This window comes from Leptinotarsa decemlineata, unplaced genomic scaffold (assembly GCF_025532065.1).
Source record: "Leptinotarsa decemlineata unplaced genomic scaffold, Ldec_3_MD MMD2_tig00000035_RagTag_RagTag, whole genome shotgun sequence".
In the NCBI taxonomy this organism is placed as follows: Eukaryota; Metazoa; Arthropoda; class Insecta; order Coleoptera; family Chrysomelidae; genus Leptinotarsa; species Leptinotarsa decemlineata.
In genome coordinates this window covers 18315454-18340059 of record NW_027412540.1, presented here as the reverse complement: position 1 = coordinate 18340059, position 24606 = coordinate 18315454, and the positions used below count along the sequence as shown (strand labels likewise).

Below are 24606 nucleotides of genomic sequence, written 5' to 3'. Positions count from 1 at the left end.
ATTTGTAACTTTTCATATAATATTCGCTATGTAGGCCGCAAAAATGTTCATAATAGTTTTCATTAGCCAATACTGAACTCATATTTGGAAAGATGTGTCTGTTTTATTGAAAAATAATACCCCTACGCAATCAAAAAATAACCCAGTTACGAGGAGATAACAGGAAAAATACACTTAATCTCATTTCTACGACATGAACAGGAACTCAAGACTGTTCTGAATTATTTACTGAAAAAAGTTTCATTTTCCCCTTCCACACACGAGAGAAAGGAGCTTCATTAGTCAAAGTGAAAGAAATAAACTGTTTCAGTCGTTCAAGTCTGGCGATTTTCAACCTCATTAGGGACTTGATAGCCGACCTCGCCAATTCGGTTCGTACCATTTAACGTCTTGACATTCCACAGACGTGAAGTAGGCTCGTTAGGAGAAATGGCAAGATGTTTCAGTATCGTGGAATGCGAACGATACGGGAATGGAATTCATTAATTGTTGATCAATTGAAGATTGAGTTGAATGGAGGAATTTATTTTTCCATTCATGAAAATACAGTCACCCAGTTATGGAATAACAAACTTCATTGGAAAGACATATATTCAATATTTTTGATCAATCACCCAGTTGCCAATAGTTGTTTGTTGATTCATAGTTGATAAATTCCGTATTATTGTGTCTTTTAAGGTGAATGAATTGTGACTATAGTGATTTTCCTTCATCTAAATGAACAATTTGTTGATTTATAGCCAGTCTTCAAATATGCCCTCTGACTATATGTGAAAAGTTTCTTTCCCTATACGAGGAATTGGGCAAATTTCGGATATGCAGTTGATTACCTCGTTCACAGGCAGATGGGGCCATGACAAACACGTTGTTTGTTGTCCGCTTCAGACTAGTTCGAGGAATGATACTCTGAAGGAATTCGATTTTCAATTATCGAAAATCATCTACTTTATGCTGATGATAGACACTACCTTGCACTGACGAGTGGCCAAACAACCCGAAATCGGTCTGCAAGTGTGTTCCAATAATTGAAAATCTATTGCGGCAGTTGTATCGCCAACAGCATATGCAGGAATAACTTCGGTGAAGAATTAGCCAGGGGAGTAGTTGTTTTATGATAGGTGTCAGTCCATTAACCTACCGTGTAGGGAGTTGAGATTGTTCTCAACGAATTGTTCATTTAGTTGAATTTTCAGGAAATGTGGTAGATACATTTGAGTCCACCAGTTCAGTTAAAAATTGACCAACATCCGTACGTCGAAAAAAATGCAATATCTGTCAAAAACATCGCCGCTGTCTGTTAGGCGCGGTTTCCACTGGAGCGATACAATAAGCGATGCTACATGTGATTCGATAAGTAACCTGCTCCTGATTTGACACCGATCACTCATAATCATGCATACATAATGTAAGCAACTAATCTAGTGCCCTTTTGAGCAACAACAGCTTCCAGCAACAATAGCTCTGCAACTTATGCAACATGAATGATGGAACAGACGTAAATCACCTCCTGAGTGGATGGAAGCAATTACATTGTAATATTTTTATGAAAACTTCAGTAATTGTTCTGTTCATCAAAATAATTCACATTTTTTATTTCTTTTACTGAGTAGACCGGACTGAATTCATGAGCGAATTATTATTACTCCACACTTCATCTGTCTCATTAAAAATAGCGACCCCACAAAAATATTCGTCTCCGAAATACGCCTGGTTATACCCAACTTTATTTCAATAAATCAGTAAATCTCAAGACGAAACACAAGAAAAACAAATTAGTCACGGTCCCTTCAACTAATAAACTCACTTTATTGTCAAAATCGACGAATTTCAATAGTTCAATCAATAGCAATGTGTAAATAAGGTGTATAAATAAAACGTCGAAAACCACAATTCTTCGTTAAAAATTTCAGCGATCACCATTGCTAGCGTCAGGTCCAATTTCTATGGTGTTCCTCCTCAAGAAAGTATACTCTTTGGCATTTGGTAATCCGTGGACGACACAAGCACTCAGGGCGGATCTGCTGACGTTCATTGAAGCAGCATCGTACCATTCGTTCGATTCAGTGTCGTAGTACTCAACATAGTTGATAGTAGTGGAACCTACAATAAGTTCTTCATAACAAAGAATCAATAATTTTATTAAAAACATTACAATATTAAATATTCTGTAGAAGTATAATCAACCCTCTTTTTATCCCTATGTAGGCGCTACAAAATTGATTTCTGTATGAATTTGTTTGGCATTTACATTTCTTTCTTTTATTGTTATTATTACATATTATCTGCCATCCCCTTTTATTTTCTCTATGAACATGAATATTTCCCATTGGAGTTATCATTGAATAAAAGTACTCAATGGAAAGAGAAACAAATTGGTTACTCACATGAATAGCTGAAGCATTGAAAACGTTCATCTTTATTTTTAAATTATAGTTAGAGCGCCCGTACACGAGTCACATTTTGCAGTCGGATCGACCACACAATTGCAGTCGCGTTCCAGCGAACTCAAGCCGCCCATAAGAAATACTGTACTACACGTACACAAGCGTTTACAAAAGTCAAAACGGGCGTCTGCAGTCAACCTGCTGCTGATCTCCGCCGAGATGTCATTGCGGCATCCGCCGTACACTAACCACAAACTTGTAGTCGTACCCAACCGCGTACATCGTCGTGTACTTTTTCTCATATTGGTCTCACAGCATTCAATATTTGATGTCAGTTGCCTTAACTGCAAGTGCGGTTTATATGACCGCAAGTCGACCACAAAAATGTGGTTGGTTCAATCGCGAAGTGCAGTCAACGTGGCCACAATGTTGTAGTTGCCTCAACAGCAAATACGTGGTCCGTGTACGGCCGGACTTAGTCCGGCCGTTAAAAACCACCGTTAAAAACCAATTTTTTTCCGATTTCTGAGTCCCTGTTTCTCCATTTTTCTATTGATAGTCGAAAATACAAATTATTTTCACCAAACAGCACACATCTTTTGTGAGAGATTCACTGATGCTGTCAATAACATAGAAGTGTGTTGAACATTGGATAGAAGACGGAGCAGTAATGAAAATGCAATGTACTACACCTGAAACTACAAGGCCTGCTGTAGAGAAAAATTTTCAGGATAAAATTCTCAGAGATGAAAAGTATACTTTAGCAGTCATGATGTACAGATCAATAAATCACATCAAACGAAAGAACCTTCCACAGAGGAACTATCTTCTACAACTGAACACGATGCAAATATAAAATATACGTGTTGTCAATATTGCAATAAGAAATTCAAAACTACAAAAGGTTTGAGAATCCACTTTTCAAAAATTCATAAATCTGAATCAACGTTTTCCTCTTCCATTTAAACAAGTGAAATAAGCCCGAATGTTGAATCCAAATCTGGTGCAAGTTCTACCAAAGCTATCAATGATAGACTTTCTCTATACAAACTCTATTCTCACAAATTGAAGAGAATTCCCAAAGGAGCAAGAATGTGTGCCGCAGAAGCTTTGAGCAAAGTAATTGATGAATGCATTCAAAGCAATTCGTTAGATCACTGGGAATATTTGCTTTGTTTTGCACACAGATGCTTTTGTCTTCCACCACATAAAGAAAATCGTAAAAAGTCTCTCACTTTACTCATCAAGGAGAACATTTCCAATGTCTGTCCAGAAATTTCCATTTACAAATTCGAGAGTCGATCTAAAAAGAAAAAAAATTTCTGAAAATCTGTAATAAATGAAGTTTCGGATGGCGATCTCACATCGGCAATCCGTATTTAGACTTCAACGGACATTTTTACAGATTTTGATGATATTACGTTAACTAAACTTCAAGCTGAACATCTCGCTGACGTCTGTCAAGAACCTATACCTGACACAAACTACTCCTCTCCAAGTTGATGAAAAACAAGTCTTGAAAGCAATCAGATCATTTCGCTCTGGTTCAGCAGGAGGAATAGACTCCCTCAGACCTTCCCATTTACAAGACTTGACATCAAAAAGTTCTGGTTGTAAAGGTGAGAAGCTTCTGTCTTCTTTGACTTCCTTATGTAACTTTTTGCTGAGCGGTCGACTGAATCCCGATATTTGTCCTACTTTGTATGGTGCCTCTTTGATAGCATTAAAAAAAAGATGGTGGCATTCGCCCTATTGCTATTGGTATCATTTTTTGTCGCCTTGTAGCGAAATTATCTTTTATTGATGTTTCTGGTTTTTTAGGAAATTTATTTCGTCCTGTTCAATTTGGTTTTGGAACTCCAGGGGGATGCGAAGCAGTTACACATGCTGCACGTCTCTTTTTAAATGAGCATACCAATCCATCTTCTCAAATTTTTGTTAAACTAGATTATAAAAATGCCTTCAACATGATTCACAGAAATATCATTTTACGAAAAACCCACGAAATTATACCTCACCTTTTTCCTTTTATCAACCAATGTTATCGAAATTCAACATTTTTGAAGTTTGGAAAAAATACTATCTTATCTCAGAGAGGGGTTTAACAAGGCGATCCTCTAGGTCCTTCTCTTTTCTGCCTCACTTTGAATGAACTGATAAAGTCTATCAACACCAATTTTAATTGCTGGTACCTAGACGATGGTTCAATTGGTGGTAATATAGATTCTGTTCTCCAAGAATTTCAAAAAATAATTCATCTCTCTAATGATGTTGGACTTGAATTAAATCTCGAAAAATGTAAAAATTTTGCCCCTTCTCAGACGCTTACTAATCCTTTTACAATAATTTCTCCACAAGTTAAAATTGTCCCCATAACACACTGGTCTTTACTGGGAGCTCCTCTCTCTGTAGAGACTTTATCACGTTGCCTCACACAGAAAACAGAGTCTCTAATTCTACTGTCATCTCGTCCAATAGTCTTCGTTCCCATATAGCATATTTTCTATTGAAATACTGTTTGGCCATCCCCGAATTATTGTATACCTTGAGATGCAGTCCAACTTGGATATGTCAAAAGGAGTTACAAGAATTTGATTCCACCTTACGCCAATCTTTACAAAAAATTACCAATAATAAGTTTGAAGATATCAGTTAACTCTGGTGGTTTAGGTATTCGATTAGCCTCATTCCTCTCACTGCCAGCATTTTTTTCCTCTTATAACAGTTCTCGTCATTTGATAAACTCCATTCTTTCCAAATCTTTGTCTGAAATTTCTGATGCGTATTACTTGAATGGTGAAAATAAATGGTTATTTCGAACGAAAAATACCCTTCCCGAAAATAAAAAGTGTCAGAAAGCCTGGGATTATCCAATGATCGATTTCTTGATCAATTTCTTGGTTCATAATCAACTTCTTGAGTCAGCTGAAGGTTCCGATATTCAAATGGCTAGACTCAAAGCTGTTATGTCCAATGAATCTGATGCCTGGCTGAATGCTCTTTCCGTGGCTTCTTTGGGTACCCTCTTGGATGATGCATCTTTTAGGATTTCGATAGGTCTTCGGTTAGGTTCTTCAATTTGTGTTAGTCATAAATGCAGATGCGGAACCACTGTAGAAGAAAATGGTTACCATGGTCTGAGTTGTAAATTCAGTTCTGACAGGTTTTCAAGACATCATTCCATTAATTATCTTATAAAAAGAGCTCTAGCTACTGCAGAGGTTCCTTCAGTTTTTGAACCCCTTGGTGTTAGCCGAGATGATGGAAAGCGTCCAGACGGGATGAGTCTAATTCCTTGGAAATGTGGAAAGCCCCTCTGGTTTGGGACTTCACCTGCGTGGATACAGTTGCAGCTTCACACCTTGCCGCTACGTCTAATTCCACTGGTGCAGCTGCTATGATTGCAGAAAAATCAAAATTTCGGAAATACTCCACTTTGCTGAGTTCTTACTGTTTCTTTCCTGTTGCTATTGGAACCTTTGGTGTTTTTGGATCTCATGCTTCTGAATTGTTGAAAGAAATTGGTAGAAGAATGATGAATTCTACCAGTGATAACCGAGCCTATTCATTTTTAATTCGAAGAATCAGTATCGCAATCCAAAGGGGTAATGCCACATCGATATTGGGTACTCTTCCGTCTACTCAAAAATTAGATGAAATATTTCTGAACCCACAAATCAAATCAAAATTTCCTATGAACATCGCAAAATGGAGTAAGCAGATTGATCACTTCCCAATTGTCTCAGAAGATGCAGAGCAAAATAAACAAGTTCTGGAATTATCTTTCTCTCCCAAATTCGAAAAAATCACCATGAATATATCTGATTCAGTTTCAAGAAATTTAACTTCAGATTTCTCAGTCCGTTGATCCAATGATGGAAAGAATCATTGCATCCGTGATTACTGGAAAGAAAACAGCGGTGGCGAACGTATCACCAACAGCTACAACACAATTAGATCACTGATACGTTCCTAGTCAAAACCCTTGAGCTCAATGGGTTGAAAAATATTGGCAACACCTGTTTTATGAACAGTGTAATGCAATGTTTATCCAATACGAGATGGCTACTGGAATATTTGAAAAAAGATGAGTATATGAAAGATATCAATATTAATATTTCTAGTTCGGACGGTGCTTTAATCAAAGCTTTTGCAGAAGCTCTATCTTCTGATAGAGCAGTGAACACAGTCTTCTCAAAAAGTCAGATTCAGAGTTTCGCCCCTCGATTCATGGGTCATGCGCATCAAGACGCCCAGGAGTTCCTTCGTTTTCTTTAAGAAGGTTTACATGATGACGTTAATAGAATTATTGAGAAACCTAAACCGACCCCAACGGAGATTAACGAAAAATTGAGCGGCAGCGAAAAAGCACAAAAGTCATGGCTGATTTATTTGAGTCAATATAACTCTAAGATTGTAGATAATTTCGTTGGTCAATTAAAATCCACGATGAAGTGCACACATTGTGGACACTCATATGTAACCTTCGACATTTTCTGGGATTCGTTAATCCCCATACCAGAAAGAACTAGCCAATTGAGTTCATCACAGTGCTTGGATTTCTTCACAAGAGAGGAAACTTTGGATGGACATGAAACACTGACGTGTTCGAATTGCAAAGAAAGGAAAAAATGCACAAAGTCTCTATCGATCCATAAGTTTCCCCGTATTTTAGTTATTCATTTTAAAAGATTTTCTCTAACAGAAAGATTTAGAGGCAAGTTCAATGTTGCCATCGAATTTCCTCTAGATGGATTAGATATGAACAATTATGCAGCAGATAATGTGACTCCTTGTCGCTATAATCTTTATGCACTTTCGAATCACAGTGGGTCTACCTACAGCGGACATTATACAGCATTCTGCAGACATCCTTATAATGGCACGTGGCACGAATACAATGATTCACAAGTGTCACCAATTTCACCAAAATCGCTTGTGAGTGGAGATGCATACATCCTCTTTTATGAAAAGGAGGAAACGAGTTCGCACCTTTGAGCATTTTGTAAAGTTATTTTTGAACTGTTCATTTTAATGTTACGTACCATCTAGTTAAATGTTTATAAAAAACTCTGTATATTCAATAGAAATATTGAATAACTTTCATCAGTACACTGTTGAAAGCAAGGCGTGAATTAAAATTACTGCATGCAATAATGAGATACAACTTACCTGAGACAAATCTATCGTTAAATCCACCGATGACAAAAATGTAATCATCCAGAATAACTGTGGCGAAGTTACTTCTCGGGGTCAACATTTCGGAAATATCAGACCACGCAGCAGATAACTCAGGATTATATTTCTCACCACTAGCCAGTCTGGTGTAACCATTAAAGCCACCAATGGCATACAATGTATTTCCGTAAGCAATCAGAGAGACGCCAGACCTAGCAGAATTCATCTGAGGTATGTACGACCATTGTTTCGTAACCGGATCGTAAACTTCTGCTGAATTCATGACTTCTTGACCATTGAAACCTGTATAATGAACGTTAAGCATCTGAAGTGAGATTGATTTTGCTTATTTACTCACTAACCCCCTACGATATATATTTTGTCTAGTGCAACGGCAGCACTTGCGTCAGATCTCTGTTTTTGCATTGGAGTAATGATCTCCCATTGGTTCTTCTCTGGATTGTATCGTTCTGCAGAATTCATTCTAGTACGGCCGTTGTATCCGCCCATGGCGTAAATTTTGCCTCCGTGTACCACCACGCTTACGTAGCATCTGGGATAGTACATGCATGAACGTTCACTCCACTTGTGGACCAAAGGGTCAAAACATCTGACGGTATTGAAGTATTCATTTCCGTCGAAGCCACCTGTTATGCGACATGTATCTGTTAATATTCTTTCAATTTTTGAGATATTCTCTCGGTTATTTCTTTTATTGAATTGATGAATATAGCCGTTACCACGTGGTAGGAGATCATCATGGAAGATGAAAAATAAAACTTTATATGTTTTAGTGTCACTATTTTCCGGGTTTGGAGGCCGTGGACTAACGTTTGAAAACAGAATTAATTGCCTCCAACCGATAATACAATAGCCGACTGTTACGGGAGGCAATAGAGATCCACAAATACACGGATAATTTCAACAGAAAAGAGGAAGCAGTAAACGCCAATCATATATGGAATATAGGCAGGTAGGAAAAGATCAATGTATATTACTGACAAATTTCCCAATCCCTTGATAACAAGAAGATTGTGGTTGCTGTATTTCTCGATATTGAAGGAGCATTTGACAATGCACTACCTAAATCTATAGGATCATCTCTGGCTAGGAAAGATATAGAATCGACCATAACTGGCTAAGTCTATGCCATGCTGGTAAACAGAACTGCAACTACGACTCTTCAAGGCGAGGCCGTTAGGTTCAGGTTCACCAGAGGCTGCTCTCAAGGTGGGGTACTATCTCTCCTTCTGTGGTCGCTCTTGATAGATAGTTTGCTTGATGCCCTCGAAAGAAGAAAAGTATATCTGCAAGCTTATGCAGATGACCTTGTCATCTTGGCAAGGTCCACGTCGTGAAGGGTAGCTAGTAATATCATTCAAAGAACGATGGACGTTGTTTACAGTTGGTGCCTGAGGAAGCAGATGTCTGTCAACCCCAGCAAAACTGTGATAATTCTTTCCACCAGGAAGAGAAAATTGGACGATCTAACGCTACTTTCCCTCAATGGTGAGTTTATTTCATTTGGAATGGAGGTGAAATATCTTGGCATTGTTCTTGATGAAAAACATACCTGAAACGCTCACTTTGAAAAAGTTTAACACAAAACCAGATTTTACCTATGGACATGTCGAAAAATTTGCGGTAAAACTTGGGGTTTAGGTCCCAAACAAATCCATTGGATTTATGTGATGATTGTCAGTCCAATGGTTAGGTTAGGTAAAATTGCCTGGTGGCCGAAGGCTTTGCAGAAAACGGCTCAGGCGAAGCTCTCTGGCTTACAGATACAGTCTTGTATGGCCACCAGTGGTGCCATCAGTACCAGACCGTCAGCGGCCATGGAGATCCTTGTAAATCTACCTACTCTCCACATTCTTCTGGAGAGAGAGGCTAGATGGACAGATGGACTGCATATAAATTTGTGCACATTGCCATTTGCACAAATCAATTCAATGCGGAGTGCAACAGATTTTTGGTAGACACTAGAAGTCACAAAACTCTGGAAATGACCTCTGACCTTATACCTCCAACTGTCAACTACGAACTGCCTTAGAAAGTACTGTTTCCGAGTACAAAATACTGGAGGAGGAAATATTAAGAGCAAACAGTTGTTGGTTCACAGATGGATCAAAAACATCTTCCAGTTCTGGTGCAGGTGTTTTCAGTCGCAAACTCAGGACAGAGATATCAACCTGCCTAGGAACATATGCGATTGTATTTCAAGCGGAAATTGAATTGTGGGCGGACAGATTGGAAGAATCCAACCTCATACACAAGTCAATAAAAATATTTTCGGACAGTTAAGCGGCGTTGGAAGCTCTTGGCTCCTACCGAGCAACATCTAAATTGGCAGCAAATTGCCCAAAACGACTCTCCTCGATAGGAAGACCTAACAGATTGTCTCTGGCATAAATTCCTTTCCATACCTGGACAGGAATCCAGGCCTGGAAGGCAATGAGGCTGCGGACTCCCTTGCAAAGGAAGGTGCGGCAAGCGGCTTCATCCAACCAGAACCTGTCATTGGCATCGCTTTAGGCTTTGCCAAACATAGATTGAACACCTGGATGGCAAGAAGATTTATAGACTACTGGCAGAATCATTCCAGGACTGGCTCACTCCAAGGCGTTTATTCACCCTTCGAAGCTTGATACCAAACAGTTGTTCGACTACAGTAGGGATGAACTACGGAGTCTAACAGGCCTTCTTACAGGTCACTGTCATTTGAATCATCATATGCAGAGACTCGGACTGTCGAAAGATAGTGTGCGTCGCCTCTGTTTGAAAAATGATGGAACAGCAGAGCATATACTTTGTGCCTGCTCTGTTGGGGACCAAATCAGGTTTTTAGAGTTTGGCAGAACCGTACTCTAACCATCTGACCTGAAAGACCACTCACCATACAAACTAATCGGCTTTGTTAAGGAGCTGGGTTTATTTGGTCGGGTGTGAATATGTGTGAGTCACAATAAACCTATGCGGGTTGCGGTGGAGGGTAGAATAGACCCACTCACTTTGGACCCAACCCAACCTAACCTCCTTACAAATTTCCTGTTCCAGGTATTAGTATTAGCACTCCAAACTACCTGCTTCAACATTACATTAACCCAGGACGTATGAACTTCTGAAGAAGCAATCCTGTCTCGTCAGCGAAACGTTAGGAAGAAATTCCAAAAGTCCATGTCCTTCGAACCGAGAAATAGTGACACTGAAAACCTCATTTTTTCTATGTTTTGTTATCACTCGTATTTGTAACTGAAGTTAGTTTTGTTACCACTTGTATTTATAACTAATGTTAGTTACAAATACAAGTGGTAAAAAAAACCTAGAGAGTTTTATTGAATTCATTGAATTCTTTCATTAAAATCCAATCATTGGAATAGCTTTTCAATGAAAGGTTTTGAATTGAAAGAAATGAAAAATGAAGTTATGGTATAGAACAAACTGGTTATTGGTTATTGAACTGAAAGGTGGAAATGATACATATGGTGGGAAACTAATTTACATTTTCATACACCGCAACTGGAAACACTTGTCACCAATTCTAGTCAACCTATTTATACAGTATCAAAGATAAGGGGAGCTAGTATGGCAAAATAGAAAACCAAAGCAAATACAAAATGGGTTGAATTTGTAAATTTAGTGGAAGGCTAAATGTGAAATTCAAAATGAACTCTTTATGACGTCAACTTGGTAGTTGAAATGTGGACATCATAAGGAACATTTTTTATATGACTCGATTATAGAAGGTAGAACTCTTCGGAATGTGAAATATCAATTGAAGTGATCTATTTGATGACTTGAAAGTCAAGTTGATCCGGGTCTTATGTTTTTAGTAGTTCGACGTTTCGACTTTGGAGCCATTTTCAAAAAGCTATCACTACATTAGGGTCTCAATTTGCCTACTACCCAAGTATCGTCGCTGCTCTCTGCGAAGATCTCAGTCTGCCTACTCCCAAGCAACAACTGTCGATCCATCGGTTCTGGTCTGGTATTTGTATTCTTTGATAAGTGCAGGGGGACCGGTTGTGGGGGCGATGATGGAGTTGGTAATAGAAATGTGGTTGTGGCTCGCAAAAGCGAGGTGTGCAATGTTTTGAGATGTATTGCGTGACAGTAAAGATCTCTATCTTTGGGAATCATCTCTCTTGTTGAGGCAGTTAGGACATTTTTCAATTTCGAAAGCTTCGCGGATTATCCAGGGCTGGGTAGTTTTTTCGGTGAAAATGGTTTTGATGTTTTAGAAACTTATTGTGTGGCCTGTTTCATGAAGATGTTTGAATTGAAATCAGGCCGATTCTGATTCACGCATAGCATGCTCATGTTAAAGGCTCTATTCTGTTGGTCCAGCCGATGTGAGATCTGGAGCAGGTGGAACATGGTATTTCGTATATGCCCTCCGCCTTATTGGATATTAGGTCCTTAGGTGTTCGTATAAAAGTGGAAATTTGATTATTGTTTGTGAATACTGTTCGCTGCGAGCAACCGTTGAAGTCAGACGTGTTCAATTGTAAAGATCCGTTCTGAAGATAAGCAATCGTAGTGAGAAAATAAAGAAATTTGTCGAGTGAAGTTTTTTAACCAAAAAACGGGATAGTTTTTTGGAATATCGCCGAAATCAACTACAACGTAAAAACTTTAAGCCGATAAGATCACAATTCCAACCAGAGAAAATTTTATTTTTGACAAAAGGATATTCAAAGAAAAATTTTTCTGAATCATCTGCGAAAGCTTTCTGGGATATTTCTAGCAGAAAATAAATACAGAAATACTAGTAGTGAGTCAAGAATTCAAGAAACCCACTCCGGGGTCGGACCCCGGAGTCACTAACAGTAGAAAATCTGGAAACTCCGAAACAGAGACCAGGAATAAAACAAAAATTCGGCCGAATACTGCTGAACAGCCAAAAATGGAAACTACTCAACCTGAAAGTGACAATCCGATATCAGAGGCGTCATCAGGAAGCAGTTTCAATATTACTAAAAAATCTCTACGACAAAACCCAAACAAACTATATACAACGCTTAGATACACAACGCATACACAGGACAAATCACAAAATTCAAAAAAGGAAGAAGAGAAAATGGAAGTTAGCCTGGAGAATAGCGGCGACCAGGCTGCTGGGGGTGTGATGAAGCCACATAGTGGGGACAAAACGCAGCCCTGCAGTCTGGCCATTGCAGCCACAGGCTACTCAGAAGCACAAGATAACAAAATAAAAATTATCACAATGGCCACTATTCATCCTGAACCAAAAAATAATAAAAAAAAATGAAATGGACACACCTAAAACAGTTGAGGTGATTGCGCACAAGAACACAGCAACACAAAAGAAAACACATGAGGATTTGGACATGATAACAATCATAGAAGATGAAAAGGCTATCCCACGAAATAAAGCTAGGATCGGAGAGAATGAAGGAATTCATCTCCCCGACCTAGCTAACATACTGAAAAATATTAAAAAACAAACAACCACAACACCGGCAAGACAAATCGAAAAAACGGAGGGTAAACTGAAGTTGAAAGTCAGAAGACAAAATGAAAGTCAAACCACAAGCGACGAGGAAGAATCGGCGCAAAGGAAGAGAAAACGAAGGAAGAGGAGGAAAACCTCCTCCACCCCTCCCACCCCCTCCACACCCCTTAAGGAAAAAGAGGAATACAGCACTTCCAATGACATCAAAGACAAAATAGAACGAATCAAAAAGGCCACAATGGAAAAGGTCAACCAAAAAGTGGAAATTTTCAGAAAGGTGAAACCAGTCATGGACCCAGCCCTTAAGGACTTCCCATTGGAAGAGATGAGGAAAACCCAAATTGAAACGATCCGGAAATACTATAGGGACCTATATATCACCGAAGCAGAAAAAGAAATCAGGAAACTAGAAGGCTTGGGAAAAATCCAGAATAAAAATGAAAAAGAAGAATTTCCCTCCTTACCCCCTCACAAAAGACCTTCAGGTGAGTTTGTAGCTCCCAAGAGGACCGCGCGTAGGAGAAAAATGCCAAAAGAGGTACCTGTAAGCTTGTCGAACATGTACAACAGTCTCAGCGACACGGAAATGGAGACAGATCCCCCAGTGCCCAATGAGGTTAAAAAACCGAACAAAAATACTAGAAGTCTTCCGCCAATTGTAGTACAGGGAATAATCCCCATAAACAAGGCAATGAATGCTATAAAAGGACAGTTGGAGGAAGACATCTCAGTTAAATACACTGGGAGATCTACTCTTATTTACACGAAATCGAGGAAAGACCACTACTCTCTAGTCAACACCATCAGACAGGCGGACACTCAGTTCCATACCTACACGCTTCCGGAGGACAAGACACACGCTTTTGTCCTTCGGGGGTTGGACTTTGCCCCGGAACCGGAAGAAATTGAGGATGACATGAGAAAACTCAGAAAGGTCAACGTGGCGACCGTGTACAGATTAAGGACGGATAGACGTCCACTGTACATGGTCGTCACAGACAAAGATGTTACCCTCAACTATTTAAAAAGAAACGTCCCATGTGTCCTTTTTACGAGGATCACATGGGAACTCAAACGAAATACTAGAAAGCTGGTGCAGTGTCACAGGTGCCAGCTATGGGGCCACGCGACGAGCAATTGTTATAGGACCCCGAGATGCCTGAAATGCGCAGAAGGACACGAAACCTTTGAATGTAAAAAGCCGAAAACTGAACCGGCTAAATGCGTAAATTGCGGAGGAGATCACCCTGCCAACTCTAGGGACTGTAAAGTTTACAAAGAGAAGGCGGAGGAGATCGAATCCAAGCAATTGGAAACACAGGCATCCAGGAAGCCCCCTGTCCCCAGGCTTGTGCCTGCGCCACTGCCCAAGGTAAATCCGTGGGCAAAGAGGAGCGAGATTCGACAAGCTCAGGTATCCCAGCCACTCCCTCCCCCCCCTCCTGTGCAGAGAAAACAGGAGGGTGGACCCCCGGTGGAGACTCAAGAGCATCTTATGGAAGCAGTTAACTGCTTCCAGAGGCTTAACGAGGTCGTAAACCTCTCAGAGATCATTCGTGCGACGAATGACCTTTGTAAATTGATGACAGGGGCCGATAGTCCCCTGAAAAAGTGGAATGCATTCGCGACGTTCGCGAGTAATATCAACAGTTACAGCTTCTAAATGCCTATAAAGGCGTGTATGTTGAATGTGAATGGAATTGGCAACAAATACCCCAGTGTTGTTAACTTCATTCATACACATAATGTAGACATAATGCTTCTATCTGAAACAAAGCTACGACAGGAGCATAAACTGAAACTGCGGGGTTTTACCACTATCCGGAAGGACCGTCCTGATGCTGTGAGAGGCGGTGGGGTGGCTATACTGGTAAGGAGGGGTATCGCACACACGCAGATACCGCAGCAACGCAGTAACATTGAACATGCTGGAATCAAGCTTGCTGACGGTACCTGCGTGTTTGCGGTATACAACAAACCAAGTGTACACTTCACTCCGCATGATTTGGACAATTTGCTTAATGTTGGGAATAAAGTGCTGGTTGTGGGAGACCTCAACGCCAGGAGGCGTGAGTGGAACTGCCACAATCAACAGAATATGAATGGTAGCACGCTATTGGAATATTCCCTGAACAACAATATCAATATCGAATTCCCGGAGGAGCCTACCCACTACCCCTGGAATGGTTCGTCACCCACAACTATCGACCTGGTATTGAATAAAAACGTCCGCGATTTGGGGATGTTGGTTACCGTGGACGAGCTCAGCTCCGACCATTGTCCGGTGCTCTTTGATCTCAAAAGGGAGATACCCAACAATAAAAAAATAAAATATGACTACAAGAGCACGGACTGGGCGGAGTTTAGATCGACCATGAATAACCTCACAACTATAAGAGACAGCATTTCCAAATCACGGATCAACGAGGTTTGTGAAGAATTCATAAAGAATATTCAAAAATCTCGTGACGTCTCTACCAGGAAGATAGAGGTGAAAGGGGAGCGAGATATTCTTCCGCATGATGTGGTTGAGCTCATAAAGCAAAAACATCGAGCCAGAAAAGATTGGCAGCGCACAGGAGACCCCCGCAGCAAGGATCAAATGCTGATACTTGCTGCGGAAGTTAATGCGCGAATTTATGAGTTCACCAATATGAAGTGGAAGAACAAACTCGAAAGCCTGAACGTGCACGACCACTCTGTGTGGAGGATGGCCAAAAAACTGAGCAATCGGTCTGAGGCTACTCCTACCATAGAAAGCGGGCAAGTGCACGCGGTGACGGACCATCAAAAGGCTCAGTTGTTCGGGGAATATTTTTCCAGCGTGCACCGAGTTGAACCGGATGTCTGTGAAGAACACACCAATAAAACCAGACTGGCTAATGAAGTCAGAAATAGGCCGGCTCCAATTATACCGGAGCAAACATTGATAAAGTGGATCACAGACGTAGAAGAAATCATTTTGAACATCAAGCGCCTGGGGAAAAACAAAGCCCCAGGCATTGATGGAATTGATGCAGTTCTGCTCCGCAACCTACCGCGAAAGGGTATCGTACAACTGGTGCATATTGTGAACGCAATAATCAAGCACCAGCATTACCCAGATTGTCTGAAACATGCGGTGGTAGTGCCCGTTCCGAAACCAGGAAAAATCAAAACACGTATTGATAGCTACCGACCGATCTCGCTTCTCAGTTCGGTCGCGAAGGTTATTGATAAAATCATCCTAAGCAGACTTCTCCGTCTGGAAGATAGGATGAAACTCATCCCCGAGGAGCAATTCGGGTTCCGGCGAGGTCGGAATACGACATCGCAACTGGTCCGGGTTGTTCACGGGGTGAGGGAGTCCTTCAACCAGGGGAAGAATACAGTTATGGTCCTGTTAGATGTCAAGAAAGCATTCGATAAAGTTTGGATAGAGGGGTTTGTCGCCAAAATGTGGTCGGCAGGCATGCCTTTATTCGTGATTAGGATTCTAGAATCCTACTTGAGCAACCGAACTTTTCGTGTAAGAGTGGACCAAACCACATCTGCAAATTATTCAATCAAAGCAGGTGTCCCGCAGGGGTCCTGTTTGTCACCGCACTTATATTCATTATATACGCATGACTTCCCTATGTTCTCGAGGACGAAGGTGGGTATTTTCGCGGATGACACCGCGATTTACGCGCACTCTTTCTCGAGCGAGGTGGCGAAGCAGCAGCTTCAGATCCACCTCGATAGGCTAGTCGTGCCGTATTTCGAACAAAATAAAATCGAAATAAATCCCGATAAAACTGAACTCGTAAACTTCACGAGGAAATTCACGAATGTGAAAATCTTCAAGAAGTTGCGAGTTAAGGATAAGTGCATTGACGAGCAGAAGAGTGCGAGATATCTGGGAGTGATCCTGGACAAGCGCCTGAACTTCCAGGAACACTTGAGTATGGCGATCCAACGAGCAGGTGCGGCGATAAAACGCACGTATCCGCTCATTGCACGGAACTCTAAGCTCAGTGTTGACAACAAGTTGCTTATTTATAAACAAATAATTAGGCCGGCTATGTTGTACGCGAGTCCTGTGTTCTGCAGTCTCAAGAAGTCCCCTTTGATGAGACTCGAGAGAATGCAGAATAAGGTGCTCCGTATTTGCACTAACAGTGACAGATACATTTCATTGAACAATCTGTTAGATCTGGCAGGAGTGGAGTCAGTCACCGACCATATCAGGAGACTGGCTCAGAAATTCTTCAAGTTCTTTCTACCGAAGAGCCCGCTGACGAGGGACGTCACGGCAGTTAGAAGCTATCATGGACAGCGCCGTAAGCACGGGCTAGTCTATGAAGAACTGGAGATATACCGTGAACGGCGCGAATGCGATCGCGCTTAGTTCATGGAAAAAATGGATAAGAGTATTCACGCACAGATGATGACGTGATAGCAGAAATACTCTTACCTGGTTTTTTAATGAACTTTTTCCAGGGGGATATCGACAACTGCTACCAACAAACAGACGAATGATTCTCTGAGAAGTACCGAAACGCGACAGAATGACAACTTCCGCGTAAGCCTCGGCAGGAAGCGGAAAACTATAGATGAGGCTGATATAAGGCGTTTTTGAGTGGAGAGCCAACCGCCAACACCAGCGGGGGCGTCTCCCACTGTCCCATCGGGGGACTGTGTGGAGGCGCTTTTCTCTTCCGTGCGGAATTCTTGAGAGCGCAAATGTATCGGGGTCTTTTCCTGCCACTCCCTCTACCCCATTCACTACCCATCCCAATCCTTCCCACTGTCCCACTCCATTGGGGAAACCCTTGTGTACATTTTGTATATTTGTATATATATTTTTTATTGTATATATTTTATAAACACCACAAAAAAAAATACCTTAAAATTGTATGGAGAATAGTTAATAAAGAACATTTTGATTTTGATTTTGATTTTGATTTTGATTTTTGTTAAAGGCTCTATTCTGTTGGTCCAGCCGATGTGAGATCTGGAGCAGGTGGAACATGGTATTTCGTATATGCCCTCCGCCTTATTGGATATTAGGTCCTTAGGTGTTCGTATAAAAGTGGAAATTTGATTATTGTTTGTGAATACTGTTATTATATCGTGTCTCTTCATAATTCAGCTCAATTTATCGGTAACTATATGAATAAAAGAAAGAAAAGCTTTTCTGGTGGTCCGTCGAGCTGAGTTTGTCTAGTTTCTTGGATCTATTGTGGCTTTCAGCTATTGTGGATGACTATTCCGATTTGAGATAGTCGTTTCCATGAAGGGCGGATTTGAGTTCGTCTAATTCTTTCGATCTATTGTGGATTTCCGCTATTGTGGCTGACAATCACAATAGATCCAAGGAACTAGACGAATTCAAATGTGGCCGTCATCAAAACGACTATCCTGAATCCCAAAGTGCACCCCAAATTCCAACTTCAGCAAACCCGTACCCTACGTTGAACTACCAAAAACACAAAACGCGTTTCAACCCGAACTTTGAATTATTAGATTTTTGACCCCGAAAACCCTACTGTGGTCAGAAATATGATAATTTATCTGACACTTTCAGGTATTACTTCAAGTCGAAAGAAATGTCTTTGTTCAATGAAAAGTTTGTGGTGGCCTGCCAGAAAACAGGCATTCACCAGAACCTACAGATTGACAGAGATGAACGTTTCGAAACTTCTATTCAAAAATATTCATTTTCTTATCATTCATATCGATTTTGTTCCTATGAATTGTCTCTTTTACCAAAGCAACACATTGATTGATGCTCTGCCATGAAATCGAATGACACAATTCAATGAAAGGAAACTGGAAAACTTACAAGTGATAATAACATTCATGCCAGTCTATTCAGTTTCACCAGTGACGGCTCGTGCATTGGAGAACAGGGGAGGCTTAAGTCATATAGACTATATACACACAGAAAAGCCCGCGGAAGGCGCGAAAATTTTTATTTTATTGCACGCTTTGCTTAATACTAAAGTTAGGACATGGGCATGACAATGCGTAAAAAGTGCATGAGGAGCTATGGACTTTATTTTAGTTTGTAAACCATTTAAATGGTCGGCCATGACCGCAGCCCCATCATAGGTTTGCACAATTAACTTTTGCCTAAAATTATAGGTGTCACACGAATTAAAAAATTAAACAAATCGTCAGCTGTGCGCCCAGATGGAACATCATGATACCCCATAAAACGTTCTACCACATTACCATCTTCGACATATCTAAAAATAATATATGCCACACTGTCTCTAATAAGCTCATTTTGGATGGTTTTTGAGGTGCCCGAAAAAACGCTACCGTTTAAAAAAGTGCCAAATTGTGAATCATATTTGTCCCATAACACGAGGTAAATTTTTTAAATTGGAGTATCCTATTTTAGACCACGTTTGGTATTCGATTTGTACGGAAAATAAAACACAGGGCCAACAAAAAAGTTTTTTCCGTTTAATAGAGCCGGTTAACCGATAGCATTTATCGTATCAACTAATATTAAATCCTCGATTTTGTCGATTATTATCTGACGATTTATTTGAAATCAAATTTGGGTGAGGCCTTCCCAGAGTTTTAATAATGTAAAATTTATTATCATAAGATAATGACTTAAAATTATTCGTCAGCAACCAATCGACTATATCGCCAGATTTTTTAATTTCGTCCAACTTATCCATAATAAATGAAAAAAAAAACCTAAAAACACCTTGAAATTGAAAGAAAACACTTTAAAAACACATCAAAAATATTACCAAAAAGTACTGCTATAATATAATATCGCCTGTTTCATACACAAATAACAAATATTATCAAAAAACACTAATACGATTTACCGGAATATTTTTTAGTTTTAGGAATAATTAAATAAAAAACAAACGCAGTCATACACTAACGGAGACCAACTGGAGGCTAGCCTCCTCTGGCGCTATAATTTCTGCAACTGAAATTACAAATCGGAACGTATGTCGCTGCTTGGATCGGTCTCGAGGAGCCTATGTTTTTTAAAGCGGTCGGAGGCTTGGATCCCTTGCAACGTATGGCATTTATTATTTCGGGTTAATAGTTTATTCGTTATTCGTTTATGGGCGGTGCGTTTGAGTTTTGTTGATGCAGGATACAGTATGGTACGTACTACTTAGTCAATATATTTGTCAATATATACTAATTTATTGCGATTAATAGCCTCAAATTTTATGGGGAGCCGCCGCTGAGTATTACTCTATATGTAATGATATTCCTAAATACTTGGAGAGTTGAGAGTTGAATTAGCGAACCATTCGATTCAACATAACATCGACCTGGGCTAAATTGTGGGTTTAGTATTAGTATAGTCCAAATGAAACGAAAGGTTCTCCAATAGCCTCTTGAGACTGATAAAGATGAGATTTGGACTGTGGAACCAGAAACAATTTGGAAGATACACGGTGGCATGACCAGAAGCCCAATAACCAATCCAATTATTTCATTATACTTTCAATACTTACGAACCTATCATGTAGATCATGCCGTTCAAATTGCACAAGCCATGATAAGCTCTCGGCGAAGAATCCGTGTCTACCGAAAATAACCATTTGTCCGCCCGGCTATCGTAAGTTTCCAGAAAGTTCGTCGGACTACCAGCGCTCCATCCTCCAACAGCAAATAGAACTCCAAACGGAATTCTCGGTCGGAAAAGATAATTATTGATATAATCTACGTCGTCTTCTTGACCTAAGCCACCTAATACGGTCAAGATATCTCGCAAGTACTCTTTACACTCGATGTTTTCTTCGATCAAGTGCCACTTGGACATTTCCTGTACACTGTCGTATGTTAAAGTCCCTAGTCTATAAATAAAATCGATTATGTCAATGTACGAGGCAAATATCAACATTTCAACACTTTCCTATTCCAATATATCCATTTGAGTGAATGAATAATAGTATGAATTTCACTAGCTCGGATTTCCATTGTCTAATATATAGAATGATTTGAAATCGCTGAAACAACTAAAAAAAGGAGAATTAAACTTTCACATAGTCAGTGGCCTGAACGAATTGTTCTTAGATAATTTAAGGAGAATTAAAAATGAATAGCTGAAAATAACAGTTATATTAACCAAAAATAACCTGAAATGAAAGAATAGTGGAATAAAATACAAGTAACAATAGAACGATTGAACAAAAAATAAAGTATAAAAAATTATAAAGAAATAAAATGGAAATAAAAATAAAAAATTGAGATTCCAAGCCACGTCAGTTCACGACGTTTTGATTGTTAGTATCTACAATCGTCTTCGGGTGATGACTGGACTGATTCTTCCGAGAGATGACTATTTATGGGTCGTTCGAGTACTTTCACTTATCCCCCCCTCTTCATTTTTTTTTGGGGGGATCACCACTTTCACCAGTCATAGCCAACATATATATGGAGTGGTTTGAAATTCTGGCCATTGAAGAAGCCCACAAGAAACCTCGAGTCTGGTTGAAATATGTTGACGACACCTTCATAATATGAAACCATGGGAATACTGAACTAGACGCCTTCCTGAAACACATCAACAGCATGAGCCCTTCCATCACTTTCACAATGGAGAAGAAAATCCACAACGAATTGCCATTCTTAGACGTTTTGGTGAAGAGGACCGACACTAAGTGGAAAAGATCTATATACCGAAAACCCACTCACACGGGACAATATCTGAACCACGGATCCAACCACCATAAATTGACTAAAAGAGAATCATCAAGACTCTATTAGACCGTGCTTTCGGGCTCTGTAATATGAAGGAAGGTTTCGAGAACGAACTAGACATCATCAAAAATGATCTTCAACGGAATGGCTACTTCAAAGCGATGGTGGAGAAGACTTTGGCTAAAAGACAGCAGAAGCTTTGCAAGGAAGAGAAGCCGTTACAACCAGTGCTCGCACTTCCCTACTTCAGAGGATTATCGGAGAGGATAAAAAGATTTGGTTCCAAGTACAACATCAGAACCTGGTTCAGATCCGGTAACACTATCCGTATCCGTAGCAGCCTCACGAAAACCTGGCCAACAAACGTGGACTGCAATTCCAAGAATTGCATTTACCGGATACCCTGTGAGTGTGGAAAATCCTATATTGGTGAAACTTAGAGGCCATTGAATGTTCGCATTGTCGAGCATAAGAAACACACACAGCGAAGGGGAACCAGCAAATCAGGAATAGCAGACCATGTTTGGGTCCATCAACACAACATCGAGTGGTCCCAAGCTGAGATCGTACACAGAGAGAAACATTGGTTTAGGAGAAAATTCAAGGAAGCCGCATACATATTGTCTACCAATGTATTCAGCCAAGCTACCGTAGAGATACACAACATATGGAAACCCATCATCAAGCGAAAAATGGCCAACTCCCGCCAAACGGTCATCTCCCACTGAACCAGTGAAGCGGAAAAAAATGGAAAGCTGGGATAAGTGAAAGTACTCGAACGACCCATAAATAGTCATCTCTCGGAGGAATCAGTCCAGTCATTACCCGAAGACGATTGTAGATACTAACAATCGAAACGTCGTGAACTAACGTGGCTTGGAATCTCTCAATTTATCATTTTTATTTTCATTTTATTTCTTCATAATTTTTTATAGTTTATTTCTATTTTTTGTTCAATCGTTCTATTGTTACTTGTATTTCATTTCACTATTCTTTCATTTCAGGTTATTTTTGCTTAATATAATTGTTATTTTCAGTTATTCATTTTTAATTCTCCTTTTTTAGTTGTTTCAGGGATTCCAAATCATTTTATGTATTAGACAATGGAAGTCCAAACTAGTGAAATTCATCATGAAACATTGTCAATCACCTTCAAACAAATGGATAATAGTATATTACGTACCAAAAAGGATAAGAAGCCAATTACCCAATGATTCTTATTTATTTTATTATATATTTTATATTTCCTTTACATTTTCGCGTTTTGTTCTGTATTTGTTTGTAGCTTGATAATTACGTTTCACAATATTCGATTTCAAACCGTTATTCTATAGCTACTCTACAAAATTTGATGATATCCAGGCATAGTAAGTATATCGCTGACAACAGTATTGACTTACATAATTGTTAGCTCACCTTATACACTTGATGAGAGTCAGCAAGTGAATTTTCCTCCTGATAGGTGAATAATTAATCCACATTTTAATTGCTTCGAATACGGTCTCATCCGTTTTTACGTTCAGTTCATCGTCTCTGAGGATTTCCTCTAAATGCTGAACAGAGATATTGTAAAACTCGTAACTATCCTTGAGCAGTTTCGGAAAATTATGTTTCACGTATAGTCTCCCCCGATCAATCAAGTCTTTGCAGAAATACTGGGATGCGAATTTCAGAATTTCCAAGCAATTCGAAGGAGCGAGTTCTTCTATGAGGAAGTTGCAGCATAACTGTACTATGTCCAGAATTTGGTATTGATCTGCGTATTTCAATAGTCCTCTCACGTTGGTTTTGTTGATAATGCAGTTGCCAGTGTATGCATAGTCTAGGAAAATTTGGAATATCTCGCCGTTTATGTTCATTTTCGCCTCAGTTGCCTCAGCTGGGTCTCTGTTAATGGAATTCGTGAAAAGAGCCTTGAAGTAGGGACTAACGGCGGCCAAAATTGCACGGTGTATTTTGAACTCGGTGCCGTCTTCACACTTCACAACCCCATCGCAAAGCTGGGAATTATTCCTCAATTCTAACCAAACTGGAGGAAAGTCAAATGTGCTGACCTATATAAGTACTGTACTTAATTCTAGGTGATTATGAATTACCGAAATGAAGTTACTCACCTGTAAAGGAGAACACACGCACTTTTTACACAATAATCCAGCTGCTTTTTTTCTTTTCTTGATAATTTTGTTATTGTTTGCGTTTATTTCCTCGGTTTTGTTTCTAGAGGCAGTCTTCCGCAATCTCATAGTGAATTCCATGACGGAATATGTTTAAAAAGTTTTAAAAGTGGTTCAACGCATGTAAAAAATCACGTTTAAATGACATGTGTCATATTTCGGAAGTCACCATGTAAATCTGAGTACCATTCAGTATACTATACGTTGGAAAAATATGTCGAAGATCCAATATTGTGTTCTATCCATCTCCTTCCACATTTTTTCTATGAAATTATTAATAATTTGAGTTTGCGATACATCATTAGAGAAATTTGATTCAAAGAATGATTGATGAAACCAAAATAATAATAGTAAAAATGTGAATTGAGGGGGTTATATTTTTAGGAGTGATTAATTTTTTGTCAAAGTAGAACTCATGTGAATGATATCTGATTCTTATTCCACAACAAATGTTTGAAATACAAACTGAGTAGAGGAAAGTATCTTCTGTATAATTCAGTGTTCATATAGAAACATTTGTTTCGAAAGAATTATTTTCTTTCGTGTAATTCAATGTTTATATGAAAGTAACTGTTTCAGGAGGACTTTCTTTCAGTTTGTGTCTGAAAGTTACTTCTTTGTATGATCTACACATTCATGTATAGAGTTTCAAATTGATTACTTCCTTCCTTTCTTTGGAAGATTCTCTCATCCCTTTTTTTTGTATCACATGGAGTAGTAGAAAGCCAAAAACTTTCTT

At 39.6% G+C, this 24606-nt stretch overlaps 2 protein-coding genes and 1 pseudogene across 4 annotated transcripts in view; 1 reads left to right on the top strand and 2 right to left on the bottom strand.

Moving 5' to 3' along the window:
- The window catches only part of LOC111509302 (frequenin-2), a 328404-nt gene that overhangs the window by 70210 nt on the left and 233588 nt on the right, over positions 1 to 24606 (bottom strand). The window lies entirely within an intron of this gene.
- On the bottom strand, positions 1777 to 24033 carry LOC111509299 (kelch-like protein 10). 3 transcript variants are annotated; one of them, XM_074171973.1, is made up of 6 exons: positions 23808 to 24033; positions 23110 to 23747; positions 20509 to 20846; positions 7925 to 8209; positions 7557 to 7865; positions 1777 to 2112 (listed from the first exon to the last, which is right to left on the bottom strand). In XM_074171973.1, exons 1-6 carry the CDS (start codon positions 23946 to 23948, stop codon positions 1907 to 1909), a joined length of 1917 nt encoding a protein of 638 aa, XP_074028074.1. In that variant the 5' UTR covers positions 23949 to 24033; the 3' UTR covers positions 1777 to 1906. The 3 variants fall into 3 exon arrangements, with proteins under 3 accessions (XP_074028074.1, XP_074028075.1, XP_074028076.1); XM_074171974.1 differs by having other exon boundaries at positions 1777 to 2100; XM_074171975.1 differs by having other exon boundaries at positions 23110 to 23758; positions 23808 to 23946.
- LOC141481096 (ubiquitin carboxyl-terminal hydrolase 2 pseudogene) lies at positions 5330 to 7849 on the top strand (annotated as a pseudogene).

Bases quoted from the DNA above. Each gene is read 5' to 3' on its own strand.
- LOC111509299 (XM_074171973.1), bottom strand. From the start codon at position 23,948: ATGGAATTCACTATGAGATTGCGGAAGACTGCCTCTAGAAACAAAACC. The intron at 20,847-23,109 runs GTGAGCTAACAA...TTTTATTTATAG, and splicing joins ACTCTCATCAAGTGTATAAG to ACTAGGGACTTTAACATACG. The intron at 7,866-7,924 runs GTTAGTGAGTAA...TTCATTATACAG, and splicing joins CAAAATATATATCGTAGGGG to GTTTCAATGGTCAAGAAGTC.